The sequence below is a fragment of the Pristiophorus japonicus genome, chromosome 6 (genome assembly GCF_044704955.1).
Source record: "Pristiophorus japonicus isolate sPriJap1 chromosome 6, sPriJap1.hap1, whole genome shotgun sequence".
In the NCBI taxonomy this organism is placed as follows: domain Eukaryota; kingdom Metazoa; phylum Chordata; class Chondrichthyes; family Pristiophoridae; genus Pristiophorus; species Pristiophorus japonicus.
In genome coordinates this window covers 250951269-250964819 of record NC_091982.1, presented here as the reverse complement: position 1 = coordinate 250964819, position 13551 = coordinate 250951269, and the positions used below count along the sequence as shown (strand labels likewise).

Here is a 13551-nt window from a genome sequence, read left to right as displayed (position 1 = left end):
GGAGGCCCCGTGAGTTCAGGAGGCCCGGAGGTCCGACTGTTCGGGAGGTCAGGAGTCCAAGGAGCAGGAAGCCTGGAGATCGGCGAGGAGTTAACTTCTGGTGAGGAGCTCACAGCTCTCGGCCGGGCAGTTAAGTGGTTGGCTGTTTGATTGGTAAGTATCTCTCTTTCTCTTTTTAACCAGATAAGTCTAAATAGAGGGATGGCAGGGGAGCTCAGTCCTGTGGAGTGCATGTCCTGAGGCATGTGGGAAGTCCTGGACGCTTCACGTGGCCTAGACAACCATGTGTGCAGGAGGTGTCTCCAGCTTCAACTACTCAAGCGTCGCGTTTTGGAGCTTGAGCAACGGGTGAGTCACTATGGTGCATCTGCGAGGCTGAGAGCTATGTGGATAGCACGTTTCAGGAGATGGTCACCCCGCACCTTAAAAGCATGCAGGCAGAGCGGAATTGGGTGACCACCAAACGGAGGAAGATCGCTAAGCAGGAAGGGCAATAGTTCCACCCCCATTGCAGGAGTCGTCGTCCCCCCACCCCCACCTGCCAAGTCCATCTCTCTTTCGAACCGATATTCTCTTTTGAGTACCCGGTGAAGGAGATGGTGCCTCTGGGTAGTGCAGCCAGAGCCAAGTCCAAGGCACCATGGGTGGCTCAGCTGCACAGGGGGAGGGACAAAGAATAAAAGAGCTGTAGTGGTAGGGGATTCAATAGTTAGGGGAACAGAGAGACGTTTTTGCGGCCATAGACATGACTCCAGGATGGTATGGTACCTCCCTGGTGCCAGGGTCAAGGATTTCACAGAGCAGATGCAGGGCATTCTGGGGGGAGAGGGTAAACAACTAGAGGTCGTGGTCCATATCGGGACCAACGACATAGGTAGAAAGCGGGATGAGGTCCTGCAGACAGAATTTAGGGAGCTAGGAGGAAAAAATAAAGGGTAGGACCTCAAAGGTAGTAATCTCCAGGTTACTACCGGTGCCACATGCTAATGAGTACAAGAATAGAAGGACAGAGAGGATGAACTCGTGGCTGGAGAGTTGGTGCAAGAAGGAGGGCTTTAAATTTCTGACGCATTGAGACCGCTTCTGCGGGAAGATGGATCTGTACAAACTGGACGGGTTGCGCCTGAACAGCGCCGGGATCAATATCCTCGTGGGTAGTTTTGCTAGTGCTGTTGGGGTGAGTTTAAACTAGCTTGGCAGAAGGATGGAAACCTGAGAACAAATTTCACAGGGAAGGAAGTAAAGCTGAAATTGGATAGCAAGAATGTAGAAAGTGAATCTGTAAGACAGAGGAAACAAGGGTTAGTAAGTAATAACTAAGGAGGTCTTCCTGTGCTAAATGGTATATACATCAATGCAAGGAGTATAGCGAATAAGGCAGATGAGCTGGAGCACAGATAGACACTTGGGAGTATGATATTATAGCCATTACAGAGACATGGCTGAAAGAGAGGCAGGTATGACAGCTCAATATTCCTGTTTACAGGATTTTTAGACAGGACAGAGAGGGGGGTAAAAAGGGGGGGGGGCACGGTATTGATTAAAGAAACTATTACAGCTGTGAGGAGGGATGATATGTTGGAGGGATCATCAAACGAGGCCAAATGGATCAAATTGGAAAATAAAAAAGGGGCGATCACACTGCTGGGCATGTATTATAGACCCCAAAACAGTGGGAGGGAGATAGAAAAACAAATATGTGGGCAAATTGTTGCGAAGTGCAAAAACTATAGAGCTGTAATAATGGGAGATTTCAACTACCCTAATATTAACTGGGGAAAAAGCAGTGTGAATGGTACGGAGGGTGCGGAATTCCTAAAATGCATTCAGGAGAACTTCATTTAACCAGTAGGTAACAAGCCCAACAAGGGAGGGGGCGGTTCTGGATTTGGTTTTGGGAATGAAATGGGGCAGGTGGAAGGGGTATCAGTGGGAGAGCAGTTTGGTGCTCGTGATCATAATTCAGTAAGATTTAGGGTAGTTATGGAAAAGGACAAAGGTGGACCAGGAAAAAAAGTTTTCAATTGGGGTAAAGCCAATTTTGCTGAGCTGAGATGGGATTTGGCCAAAGTGGACTGGAAACAGCTACTTGATGGTAAATCAGTGTCAGGGCAGTGGGAGGCATTCAAGGAGGAGATCCTGAGGGTACAGAGCAAGTATGTTCCCTTTAAAGAAAAAGGTGGGGCTAACAAATCTAGAGCCCTTGGATGTCAAGGGACATACAGGGTGAGATAAAGATAAAAAGGGAAGCGTATGACAGATTCCGAGAACTCAATACTGCAGAGACTCGAGAGGAATATAAGAAGTGCAGTGGTGCAATTAAAAAAGTTTTCAGGAAAGGAAAGATAGAGCATGAAAGAATGCTGGCAAGTAAAATCAGGGAAAAGCAAAAGCTGTTTTATAAATAGATTAAGAGCAAGATGATAATTAGAGAAAGAGTGGGGCCTATTAGAGACCACAAAGGAAATCTGTGGAAGCAGAAGATGTATGATTCTTAATGTATACTTTGCATCTGTCTTCTCAAAAGAGAGGGGCGATGCAGACTTTGCAATGAGGGAGGAGGAGTGTGAAATATTAGTCGGGATAAACATAGTGAGAGAGGAAGTATTAAATGGCTTAGCAGTTTTAAAAGTGGATAAATTCCCAGGCTTGGATGAAATGTATCCCAGGGGCTGTTAAGAGAAGCAAAAGAGAAAATAGCAGAGGCTCTGACCATCATTTTCCAATCCTCTCTGGCTACAGGTGTGGTGCCAGAGAACTGGAGGACTGCTAATGTTGTACCTTTGTTTAAAAAGGGAGACAAGGATAGACCCAGTAATTACAGGCCAGTCAGCCTAACCTGATTGGTGGGAAAATTATTGAAAAAAATTCTGAGGGACAGGATAAATCTTCATTTGGAAAGACATGGAGTAATCAGTCGGCATGGATTTGTTAAGGGAAGGTTGTGTCCGACTAACTTGATTGAATTTTTTGAGGAGGTAACCAGGAGGGTCAATGAGGATAGTGACTGGAAGGCTGTTTCCAGTGGGGTTCTGCAGGGCTCAGTGCTGGGTCCCTTGCTTTTTGTGGTTTATATCAATGACTTGGACTTGAATGTTGGGGATAGGATTAAGAAGTTTGCAGGTGACACTAAAATAGGCTGTGTGGTTGATAGTAAAGAAGAAAGCTGCGGATTGCAGGAAGATATCAATGTACTGGTCAGGTGGGCGGAACAGTGGTAAATGGAATTCAATCCGGATTAGTGTGAGATAATGCATTTGGGGAGGTTTAACAAGGCAAGGGAATACATATTAAATAGTACGACACTGAAAAGTGTAGAGGAACAAAAGAACCTCGGAATGCCCGTCCACAGATCCTTGAAGGTAGCAGGCCAGGTAGATAAGGTGGTTAAGGTGACATATGGAATTGTTAGTCGAGGTATGGAATACAAGAGCAAGGAGGTTATGCTTGAACTGTATAAAACACTGGTTAGGCCGCAGCTGGAATACTGCGTGCAGTTCTGGTCACCACATTACAGGAAAGATGTGATTGCACTGGAAAGGGTGCAGAGGAGATTTACAAGAATGTTGCCTGGACGGAGAATTTGGGCTATGAGGAAAGATTGGAGATTGCGAGTCTGTTTTCTTTGGAACAGAGGAGGCTGAGGGGAGACCTGATTGAGGTGTATAAAATTATGAGGGGCCTGGATAGGAAGGACCTGTTTCCCTTGGTACAGGGGTCAACAACCAGGGGAGATAGATTTAAAGTAATTGGGGGGAGGTTTAGAGGAGATATGAGGGGAAATTTCTTCACCCAGAGGGTGGTGTGGGTCTGGAACTCACTGCCTGAAAGGGTGGTAGAGGCCGAAACCATCACTACATTTAAAAAATATTTGGATGTGCACTTAAAGTGCCGTAACCTACAGGGCTACGGACCAAGAGCTGGAAAGTGGGATTAGGCTAGATAGGTCTTTGTCGGTCGGCGCGGACACAATAGGCCGAAATGGCCTCCCTTCCGTGCTGTAAATTTCTATGATTTGATCACATTGTTTAGACTACTGACCATTTGAACACAGCAGTAGGACTATTGGTCAAAGGGAACTAGGAGAAGGGTGAGATTATGATCTTCACACAATCCTCAGGTAGGTTTTCATATTAACTAAGTGGGTTTTGCACATGAGTGAATACAACCATGACGTGAGAGTAGAGCCAGTGAACCTGCACCACATGGTCATCAAACAACGCAGCAGGAAGAGACAGGAAATATAAGCGGGGAGAAAGAGAGAACTTGTTCAAGAGAACAGAAGGAAGGACACCAGGAATTGTACAGGCCTTGGTGAGACCATACCTGGAGCACTGTGCACAGTTTCGATCTCCTCATCTGAGAAAGGACACACTTGCCTTCGATGTGTTGCAACGAAGGTTCATTAGATTGATGCTTGGGATGAGAGGATTGTCCTATGAGGAGAGATTGAGTAGAATGGGCTTAAAATCTCTGGAATTTAGAAGAATAAGAGGTGATCTCATTGAAACGTAAGATTCTGAGGGGGTGCGACAGGATAGCTGCTGAGAGATTATTTTCCCTGGCTGGGGAGTCTAGAGCTAGGGGGCACAGTCTCAGGATAAGGGGTCTGCCATTTAAGTCTCCGATGAGGAATTTCTTCACTCAAGGGTTGTAAATCTTTGGAATTCTCTGCCCCAAAGGGCTGTGGATGCTGAATCGTTAGGTATATTCAAGGCTGAGATCGCTAGATTTTTGGACTCTGGGAAATCGAAGAACAGTGCAGGAAAGTGGAGTTGAGGTCAAAGATCAGCAATGATCTTATTGAATGGTGGAGCAGGCTCGAGGGGCCAAATGGCCTATTCCTGCTCCTAATTCTTACGATCTTAGGAAGGGCAGGAGTTACCTCTCTAATCGGAGGTGTAGCGTTTTGCTTATTCCTGTGTACTATTGCTAAAGTGACTGTAATTACTTTCCTTATTCCATACCAATAAAGTCATCACACAGCCAATGAGGAGTGTCCCTTGGATGCTTACACTGTTGACATGCCAAAGCTCAGCACACCCTTGTTGCTGGCAGCTGCTGGATCTTTATTACATGAGGTGCTTCCCCTCTCCATAGAAACATAGAAAATAGGTGCAGGAGCAGGCCATTCAGCCCTTCTAGCCTGCACCGCCATTCAATGAGTTCATGGCTGAACATGAAACTTCAGTACCCCCTTCCTGCTTTCTCGCCATAACCCTTGATCCCCCGAGTAGTAAGGACTTCATCTAACTCCCTTTTGAATATATTTAGTGAATTGGCCTCAACTACTTTCTGTGGTAGAGAATTCCACAGGTTCACCACTCTCTGGGTGAAGAAGTTTCTCCTCATCTCGGTCCTAAATGGCTTACCCCTTATCCTCAGACTGTGACCCCTGGTTCTGGACCTCCCCAACATTGGGAACATTCTTTCTGCATCTAACCTGTCTAAACCCGTCAGAATTTTAAACGTTTCTATGAGGTCCCCTCTCATTCTTCTGAACTCCAGTGAATACAAGCCCAATTGATCCAATCTTTCTTGATAGGTCAGTCCCGCCATCCCGGGAATCAGTCTGGTGAACCTTCGCTGCACTCCCTCAATAGCAAGAATGTCCTTCCTCAAGTTAGGAGACCAAAACTGTACACAATACTCCAGGTGTGGCCTCACCAAGGCCCTGTACAACTGTAGCAACACCTCCCTGCCCCTGTATTCAAATCCCCTCGCTATGAAGGCCAACATGCCATTTGCTTTCTTAACCGCCTGCTGTACCTGCATGCCAACCTTCAATGACTGATGTACCATGACACCCAGGTCTCGTTGCACCTTCCCTTTTCCTAATCTGTCACCATTCAGATAATAGTCTGTCTCTCTGTTTTTACCACCAAAGTGGATAACCTCACATTTATCCACATTATACTTCATCTGCCATGCATTTGCCCACTCACCTAACCTATCCAAGTCACTCTGCAGCCTAATAGCATCCTCCTCGCAGCTCACACTGCCACCCAACTTAGTATCATCCGCAAATTTGGAGATACTGCATTTAATCCCCTCGTCTAAATCATTAATGTACAATGTAAACAGCTGGGGCCCCAGCACAGAACCTTGCGGCACTCCACTAGTCACTGCCTGCCATTCTGAAAAGTACCCGTTTACTCCTACTCTTTGCTTCCTGTCTGACAACCAGTTCTCAATCCACGTCAGCACACTACCCCCAATCCCATGTGCTTTAACTTTGCACATTAATCTCTTGTGTGGGACCTTGTCGAAAGCCTTCTGAAAGTCCAAATATACCACATCAACTGGTTCTCCTTTGTCCACTTTACTGGAAACATCCTCAAAAAATTCCAGAAGATTTGTCAAGCATGATTTCCCTTTCACAAATCCATGCTGACTTCGACCTATCATGTCACCATTTTCCAGATGCACTGCTATGACATCCTTAATAATTGATTCCATCATTTTACCCACTACTGAGGTCAGGCTGACCGGTCTATAATTCCCTGTTTTCTCTCTCCCTCCTTTTTTAAAAAGTGGGGTTACATTGGCTACCCTCCACTCCATAGGAACTGATCCAGAGTCAATGGAATGTTGGAAAATGACTGTCAATGCATCCGCTATTTCCAAGGCCACCTCCTTAAGTACTCTAGGATGCAGGCCATCAGGCCCTGGGGATTTATCGGCCTTCAATCCCATCAATTTCCCCAACACAATTTCCCGACTAATAAAGATTTCCCTCAGTTCCTCTTCCTTACTAGACCCTCTGACCCCTTTTATATCCGGAAGGTTGTTTGTATCCTCCTTAGTGAATACCGAACCAAAGTACTTGTTCAATTGATCCGCCATTTCTTTGTTCCCCGTTATGACTTCCCCTGATTCTGACTGCAGGGGACCTACGTTTGTCTTCACCAACCTTTTTCTCTTTACATACCTATAGAAACTTTTGCAATCCGCCTTAATGTTCCCTGCAAGCTTCTTCTCGTACTCCATTTTCCCTGTCCTAATCAAACCCTTTGTCCTCCTCTGCTGAGTTCTAAATTTCTCCCAGTCCCCAGGTTCGCTGCTATTTCTGGCCAATTTGTATGCCACTTCCTTGGCTTTAATACTATCCCTGATTTCCCTAGATAGCCACGGTTGAGCCACCTTCCCCTTTTTATTTTTACGCCAGACAGGAATGTACAATTGTTGTACTTCATCCATGCGGTCTCTAAATGTCTGCCATTGCCCATCCACAGTCAACCCCCTAAGTATCATTCGCCAATCTATCCTAGCCAATTCACGCCTCATACCTTCAAAGTTACCCTTCTTTAAGTTCTGGACCATGGTCTCTGAAATTACTGTTTCATTCTCCATCCTAATGCAGAATTCCACCATATTATGGTCACTCTTCCCCAAGGGGCCTCGCACAATGAGATTGCTAATTAATCCTCTCTCATTACACAACACCCAGTCTAAGATGGCCTCCCCCCTAGTTGGTTCCTCAACATATTGGTCTAGAAAACCATCCCTTATGCACTCCAGGAAATCCTCCTCCACCGTATTGCTTCCAGTTTGGCTAGCCCAATCTATGTGCATATTAAAGTCACCCATTATAACTGCTACACCTTTATTGCATGCACCCCTAATTTCCTGTTTGATGCCCTCCCCAACATCCCTACTACTGTTTGGAGGTCTGTACACAACTCCTACTAACGTTTTTTGCCCTTTGGTGTTCTGCAGCTCTACCCATATAGATTCCACATCATCCAAGCTAATGTCTTTCCTAACTATTGCATTAATCTCCTCTTTAACCAGCAATGCTACCCCACCTCCTTTTCCTTTTATTCTATCCTTCCTGAATGTTGAATACCCCTGAATGTTGAGTTCCCAGCCCTGATCATCCTGGAGCCACGTCTCCGTAATCCCAATCACATCATATTTGTTAACATCTATTTGCACAATTAATTCATCCACCTTATTGCGGATACTCCTTGCATTAAGACACAAAGCCTTCAGGCTTGTTTTATTAACACCCTTTGTCCTTTTAGAATTTTGCTGTACAGTGGCCCTTTTTGTTCTTTGCCTTGGGTTTCTCTGCCCTACACTTTTCCTCATCTCCTTTCTGTCTTTTGCTTTTGGCTCCTTTTTGTTTCCCTCTGTCTCCCTGCATTGGTTCCCATCCCCCTGCCATATTAGTTTAAATCCTCCGTGAGGAGTAATCAACCAGGGCCTTGAAGTCTTTTGCCTTCTGCAGCCAGTGACAGGATCGAGTAGTCCCGGATCAGGTATGCAACAAGATGGACACAGTTCAACGCACCCGCTTCACAATGAGCCAACCTCAGAAGGGTAATTTGTCCAGCCCCATTGCAGAAACTCCTCACCATCGACCTTGTGCCGTTCAGGCTGAGAGTGTACTGTGTAACTGGAGTGGGGAATCCAATGCCAGGTACATATTTCTGTATTTTCTTACATTATTACAGTGACTACACTTCAAAAAATACTTCATTGACTGTAAAGCACTTTGGGACGTCTCGAGGTGTGAAAGGCGCCATATAAATGCAAGTCCTTTCTTTACATTCAGCGTGTCCTACCTGCTATGACTTCATAAAGGTGAGACCCCTTTGCCGGGTAACTGTTACCATCAAACTGTTGTGGTCCTTGGCAAAACACTCGGCACTCTTTCTCGGCCTCCCAGTACTGGCTGAGAGCCTCCTCAAACGAATCGATGGCTAAGGCGTATTTGTCTTCATCGTAGTGTTTCAACCCAGTTGAAAAGGCCTCCTGGGAATAAAAGAGGCAAGAATTAAAGTTCATACAATGAAATCATCTCAACTGAAAAACGAGGTCAACATCTCCAGAAGCAACAACCATCAGTTCTTTTAAAAGAAAGGAACACTATGTTTTTCTTCAATATATTCGCAGACTGTGGGCGTCGCTGGCAAGACCAGCATTTATTGCCTATTCCTAGTTGCCCTGAGAAGGTGGTGGTGAGCCTTCATCTTGAAACACTGGCAATTTCACAACTGAGTGTCTTGCACAGCCATTTCAGGGAACAGTTAAGAATCAACCACATTGATGTGGGACTGGAGTCACATATAGAGCCAGACCGGGTAAGGACGGCAGGTTTCCTTCCCTAAAGGACATTAGTGAGCCAGTTGGGTTTGTACAACAATCCGACAGCTTCACGGTCACTTTTACTGACACCAGCTTTTTCATTCCAGAAATTTTAAAACTGAATTCAAATTCTCAAACTGCCACAGTGGGATTTTAACTCATGTTCTTTGGATTATTAGTCCAGTAACAGTGTTGAAAAGCAATACTGTACCCCAGTGTTGTACAGTGACAGACCTATACCCACCAATATTGCACCCCAGTGTTATACAGTGACAGACCTGTACCCACCAGTACTGTACCTCAGTGTTATACAGTGACAGACCTGTACCCACCAGTACTGTACCCCAGTGTTATACGATGACAGACCTGTACCCACCAGTATTGTACCCCAGTGTTATACAGTGACAGACCTGTACCCATCAGTACTGTACCCCAGTGTTATACAATGACAGACCTGTACCCGCCAGTACCATGCCCCAATATTCTCCACACAGCCCAGTTGGAAGAACAAAATCTATAATCGCTCAACTGGGTTTTTCCACAGTTTAACCAGAGAGAATCTCCCTGCGCAGCAATAAATTTCCCTGAAATTCCAGTGCTGTCACTGGCGAATACGCTGCATCTGCTTACCATATAGGGCCTCATCTCCCGATCAATGAAATGGGCTTCCTTCACCCCCTCCATCTGCTTGTAACGCTCCAGGCTCTGCCTCATTTCCATATGCTCGGGATTTGCCAGGAAGAATGTGTGAGCCGCCTCAGCTGCTTTGTCCAATTCATTCAACTGAAAATAAAGAATTATAGGAACCAGCTGTGTTAATAAAGGCTCAGTGTGAATTTATTGCTGAGAGCACATTAATATCAATATATTATATAAAAATATCTCACGCCTCTGTGTACTTTTTCCATCGCTAGTTCTGATGTCTACATTTGTGATGGAATCCTCCCATGTCACACTGCAATTGTACCACACCCCCACCCCAGTGGAGGGACTACGGCACTTCCACAGGTTAGGGGGTGTAACACCAAGTCCCGCTCACCCATCACCCCTGTGCTCACTGACCTACATTTGTTTCAGGTCCAAAGTTCACCAACGCTTCTTAAGAACATAAGAATTAGGAGCAGGAGTAGGCCATACGGCCCCTCGAGCCTGTTCTGCCATTCAATAAGACCATGGCTGATCTTCTACTTCAACACGATATCCCTTGATCCCCTTAGTATCCAAAGATCTATCGATCTCAGTCTTGAATATACTCAATGACTGAGCATCCACAGCCCTTTGGGGCAGAGAATTCCAAAGATTCACAAACCTCTGAGTGAAGAAATTCCTCCTTATCTCAGTCCTAAATGGCCAACCCCTCATCCTGAGACTGTGACCCCTAGTTCTGGACTCTCCAGCCAGAGGAAACTAGCTCTCAGCACCTGGTCAAGCCCCCTAAGAATTTTATATGTTTCAATGAGATCATCTCTCATTCTTTTAAACTCTAGACAATATAGGCCCATTCTACTCAATCACTCCTCAAAGGACAACCCTCTCCATTGCAGGAATAAGTCTAGTGAACCTTCGTTGCACTCCCTCTAAGGCAAGTATATCCTTCCTTAGATAAGGAGAAGAAAACAGTACACAGTACTCCAGGTGTGGTCTCACTAAAGCCCCATGTAATTGTAGCAAGACTTCCTTACTCTTGCACTCCAACCCTCTTAATTGCTTGCTGTGCCTACATGTTAACTTTCAGTAATTCGTGTACAAGGACCCCCAAATCCCCCCGATTACCAACGTTTACTAGTCTCACACATTTAAAAAAAATTCTCCTTTTCTATTCTTCCTACCAAAGTGGATAATTTCATATTTCTCCCCATTATATACTATCTGCCATCTTTTTGCACACTCACTTAATCTATCTATATTCCTTTGCAGGCTCTTTGTATCCTCCTCACAGCTTACTGCCCCACCTAGCTTTGTGTCATCAGCAAACTTGGGTATATTACACTCACTCCCTTCATCTAAGTCATTGACATAATTGATACTAGCTGAGGCCCCAGCACTGATCCTTGCGGCACTCCATTAGTTACAGCCTGCCAATCCGAAAATGACCCGTTTATTCCGACTCTCTGCTTTCTTTCCGTTAACCTATCCTCAAGCCATGCTAATATATTACCCCCAACCCCATGAGCCCTAACCTTGTATAACAACGTCTTGTGTGGCATCTTATCGAATGGCTTTTGAAATTCAATTTTAAAATGTGTCATCCTTGAGTTCAAATCTCTATATGGACTCGCTCCTTCCCATCTCTGTAACCTCCTCCAGTCTTACAACCCTCTGAGATCTCTGCAGTCCTCCAATTCTGGCCTCTTGTGTATCCTCCCCGCTTCCTTCACTCCATCATTGGCGGCCGTGCCTTCACCTGCCAAGGCCCCAAGCTCTGGGATTCCCTCTCAAAACCTCTCCGCCTCGCTTCCTCTCTCTCCTCTGTTAAGACACTCCTTAAAAGCTACCTCTTTGACCAAACCTTTGGTCACCTGTCCTAATGTCGCCTGCGGCTCGGTGCCAGTTTTTGTCTGATAACACTCCCATGATGCGTCTTGGGACGTTTTACTAAGTTAAGGGTGCTATATAAATGGAAGTTGTGTTGTAATTGAGGTGTGACACGTTTACTTGGAGATTTCCATTATAAATGTGGACATTGGAACTTCTGATGGAAATGTAAAAATAAGGGCAGCATGTATGTCCTTAAAATGGGAACTGAATTGCATTTGTGGCCCCTGGTGCAATACCCCCAACCCTCTAACCCAGGAATTAAAGATGCATCTCTTGGATGCTGCTATGAGCAATCTCGGAGAAACATGAAAGGGGCGTGAAAAAAAACATGCAGAGATTGGGGAAAAATCTGCTTGACGGACAATGAAGAATCATCCAATCGGGTAATATAGTGTCTGCTCCCTTTCCAAGACAGCTTAAGTGTAAAACTGACATAGGATTATTTTCGGAGCGAGAACCATATATTGTGTGGCACGAAACATTTTCTTCACAACAACAGCCTTGAGCATGTGGACTGCAGAAGCCTATCACCACCTTCTCAGGGCAACCAGGGATGGGCAATAATTGCCGGCTTCACCACACATCCTCAGAATGGGATTTTTTTTTAAAAACAGGGCCCTTTTAAATATTTGAAACTGATGGCTCAAGGTTGGTAGCGAGTTCTGACCAGGATTCTATGAGATAAAGACTTGCATTTATATAGCGCCTTTCACGACCACTGGAGGTCTCAAAGTGCTTTATAGCCAACTAGGTACTTTTAAAGTGTAGTCACTGTTGTGATGTTGGAAACGCGGCAGCCAATTTGCGCACAGCAAGCTCGCACACACAATGTAATAATGACTGGATAATCTGTTTTAATGATGTTGATTGAGGGATAAACATTGGCCAGGACACCGGGGATAACTACCCTGCTCTTCTTCAAAATAGTGCCATGGGATCTTTTACGTCCACCTGAGAGAACAGACGGGGCCTCGGTTTAACATCTCATCTGAAAGACAGATTTCTGACCAGAATTCCATGCAACAGTTCAACCATTACTTTCCTATTCGGATTGTCTATTTTGTTGCTTGAACATAATCGAGGAATTTACCTACTTTGCCTGTAGCGAGCTGTGCATGACTGGTGTCGGGTATGAACGAGCAGCGGCAAGTGGCTGGTGCAGCCCAGCCCTGGTAATGGGTGTTTACTCACTGGAGCTTTCACATTACAGGAATGCTGCGTGTTCAAGCAAAGTCCTCCGACACCTGTGGGCCAGGACACACCACTGACTCACTGAGCAGCTGGGCCATGCGGACCAGGATCGATCTCCAGCCGATTGGAGCAAACGTCCTAAAGCGCTTCACAGAGGAGTAATCAAAGAATGGACACCGACACCGAGTCACAGAAGGAGATATTTGGAGGGATGACCAAAGGTTTTAAGAAGGGTTTTAAAGGAGGTGGAGGGGATATATGGAGCAAATGCAAGAGTATGACAACAGAAGGCAGGACTTCCAATTATAGGATGAAGTAGGGGGATGGACAAGAGGGCAGAGTTGGAGCAACGGAGAGTTCTGGGGATGGTCATGGGGATGGAGTAGGTTCCAGAGATATGGAGGAGCGAGACCATGTTGGCTAACAAGGACACGGGTGTTGGGACTTGGTGTGGGATAGAATAGGAGGTTGCCGGTCAACTGGAAATATCAAAAATGAGATTGATACATTTTTGTTTGGCAAGGATATTAAAGGTTACGTAACCAAGGTGAGTAGATGGAGTTAAGATACAAATCAGCCATGATCTCACTGAATGGTGGATCAGGCTTGTGCGGCTGATAGGCCTCCTCCTGTTCCTGTATTACTAAGTTTTCCTACATTACAAAGGTGACTACACTTTAAAAAGTACTTCATTGGCTGCAAAGAGCTTTGGGACATCCCGTGGTCGTG

At 45.5% G+C, this 13551-nt stretch overlaps 1 protein-coding gene across 4 annotated transcripts in view; it reads right to left on the bottom strand.

Annotated features, from left to right (window-relative positions):
• p3h2 (prolyl 3-hydroxylase 2) overlaps positions 1–13551 on the bottom strand; it is a 303175-nt gene that overhangs the window by 71884 nt on the left and 217740 nt on the right. For all 4 annotated transcript variants that reach the window (XM_070883825.1, XM_070883824.1, XM_070883823.1 and 1 more), the window contains exons 2-3: positions 9724–9876; positions 8571–8760 (exon numbers count right to left, since the gene is read on the bottom strand). In XM_070883825.1, coding sequence (XP_070739926.1) covers positions 8571–8760; positions 9724–9813 — 280 coding nt within the window. In that variant the 5' untranslated portion in view covers positions 9814–9876. The remainder of the gene's footprint in view (positions 1–8570; positions 8761–9723; positions 9877–13551) is intronic.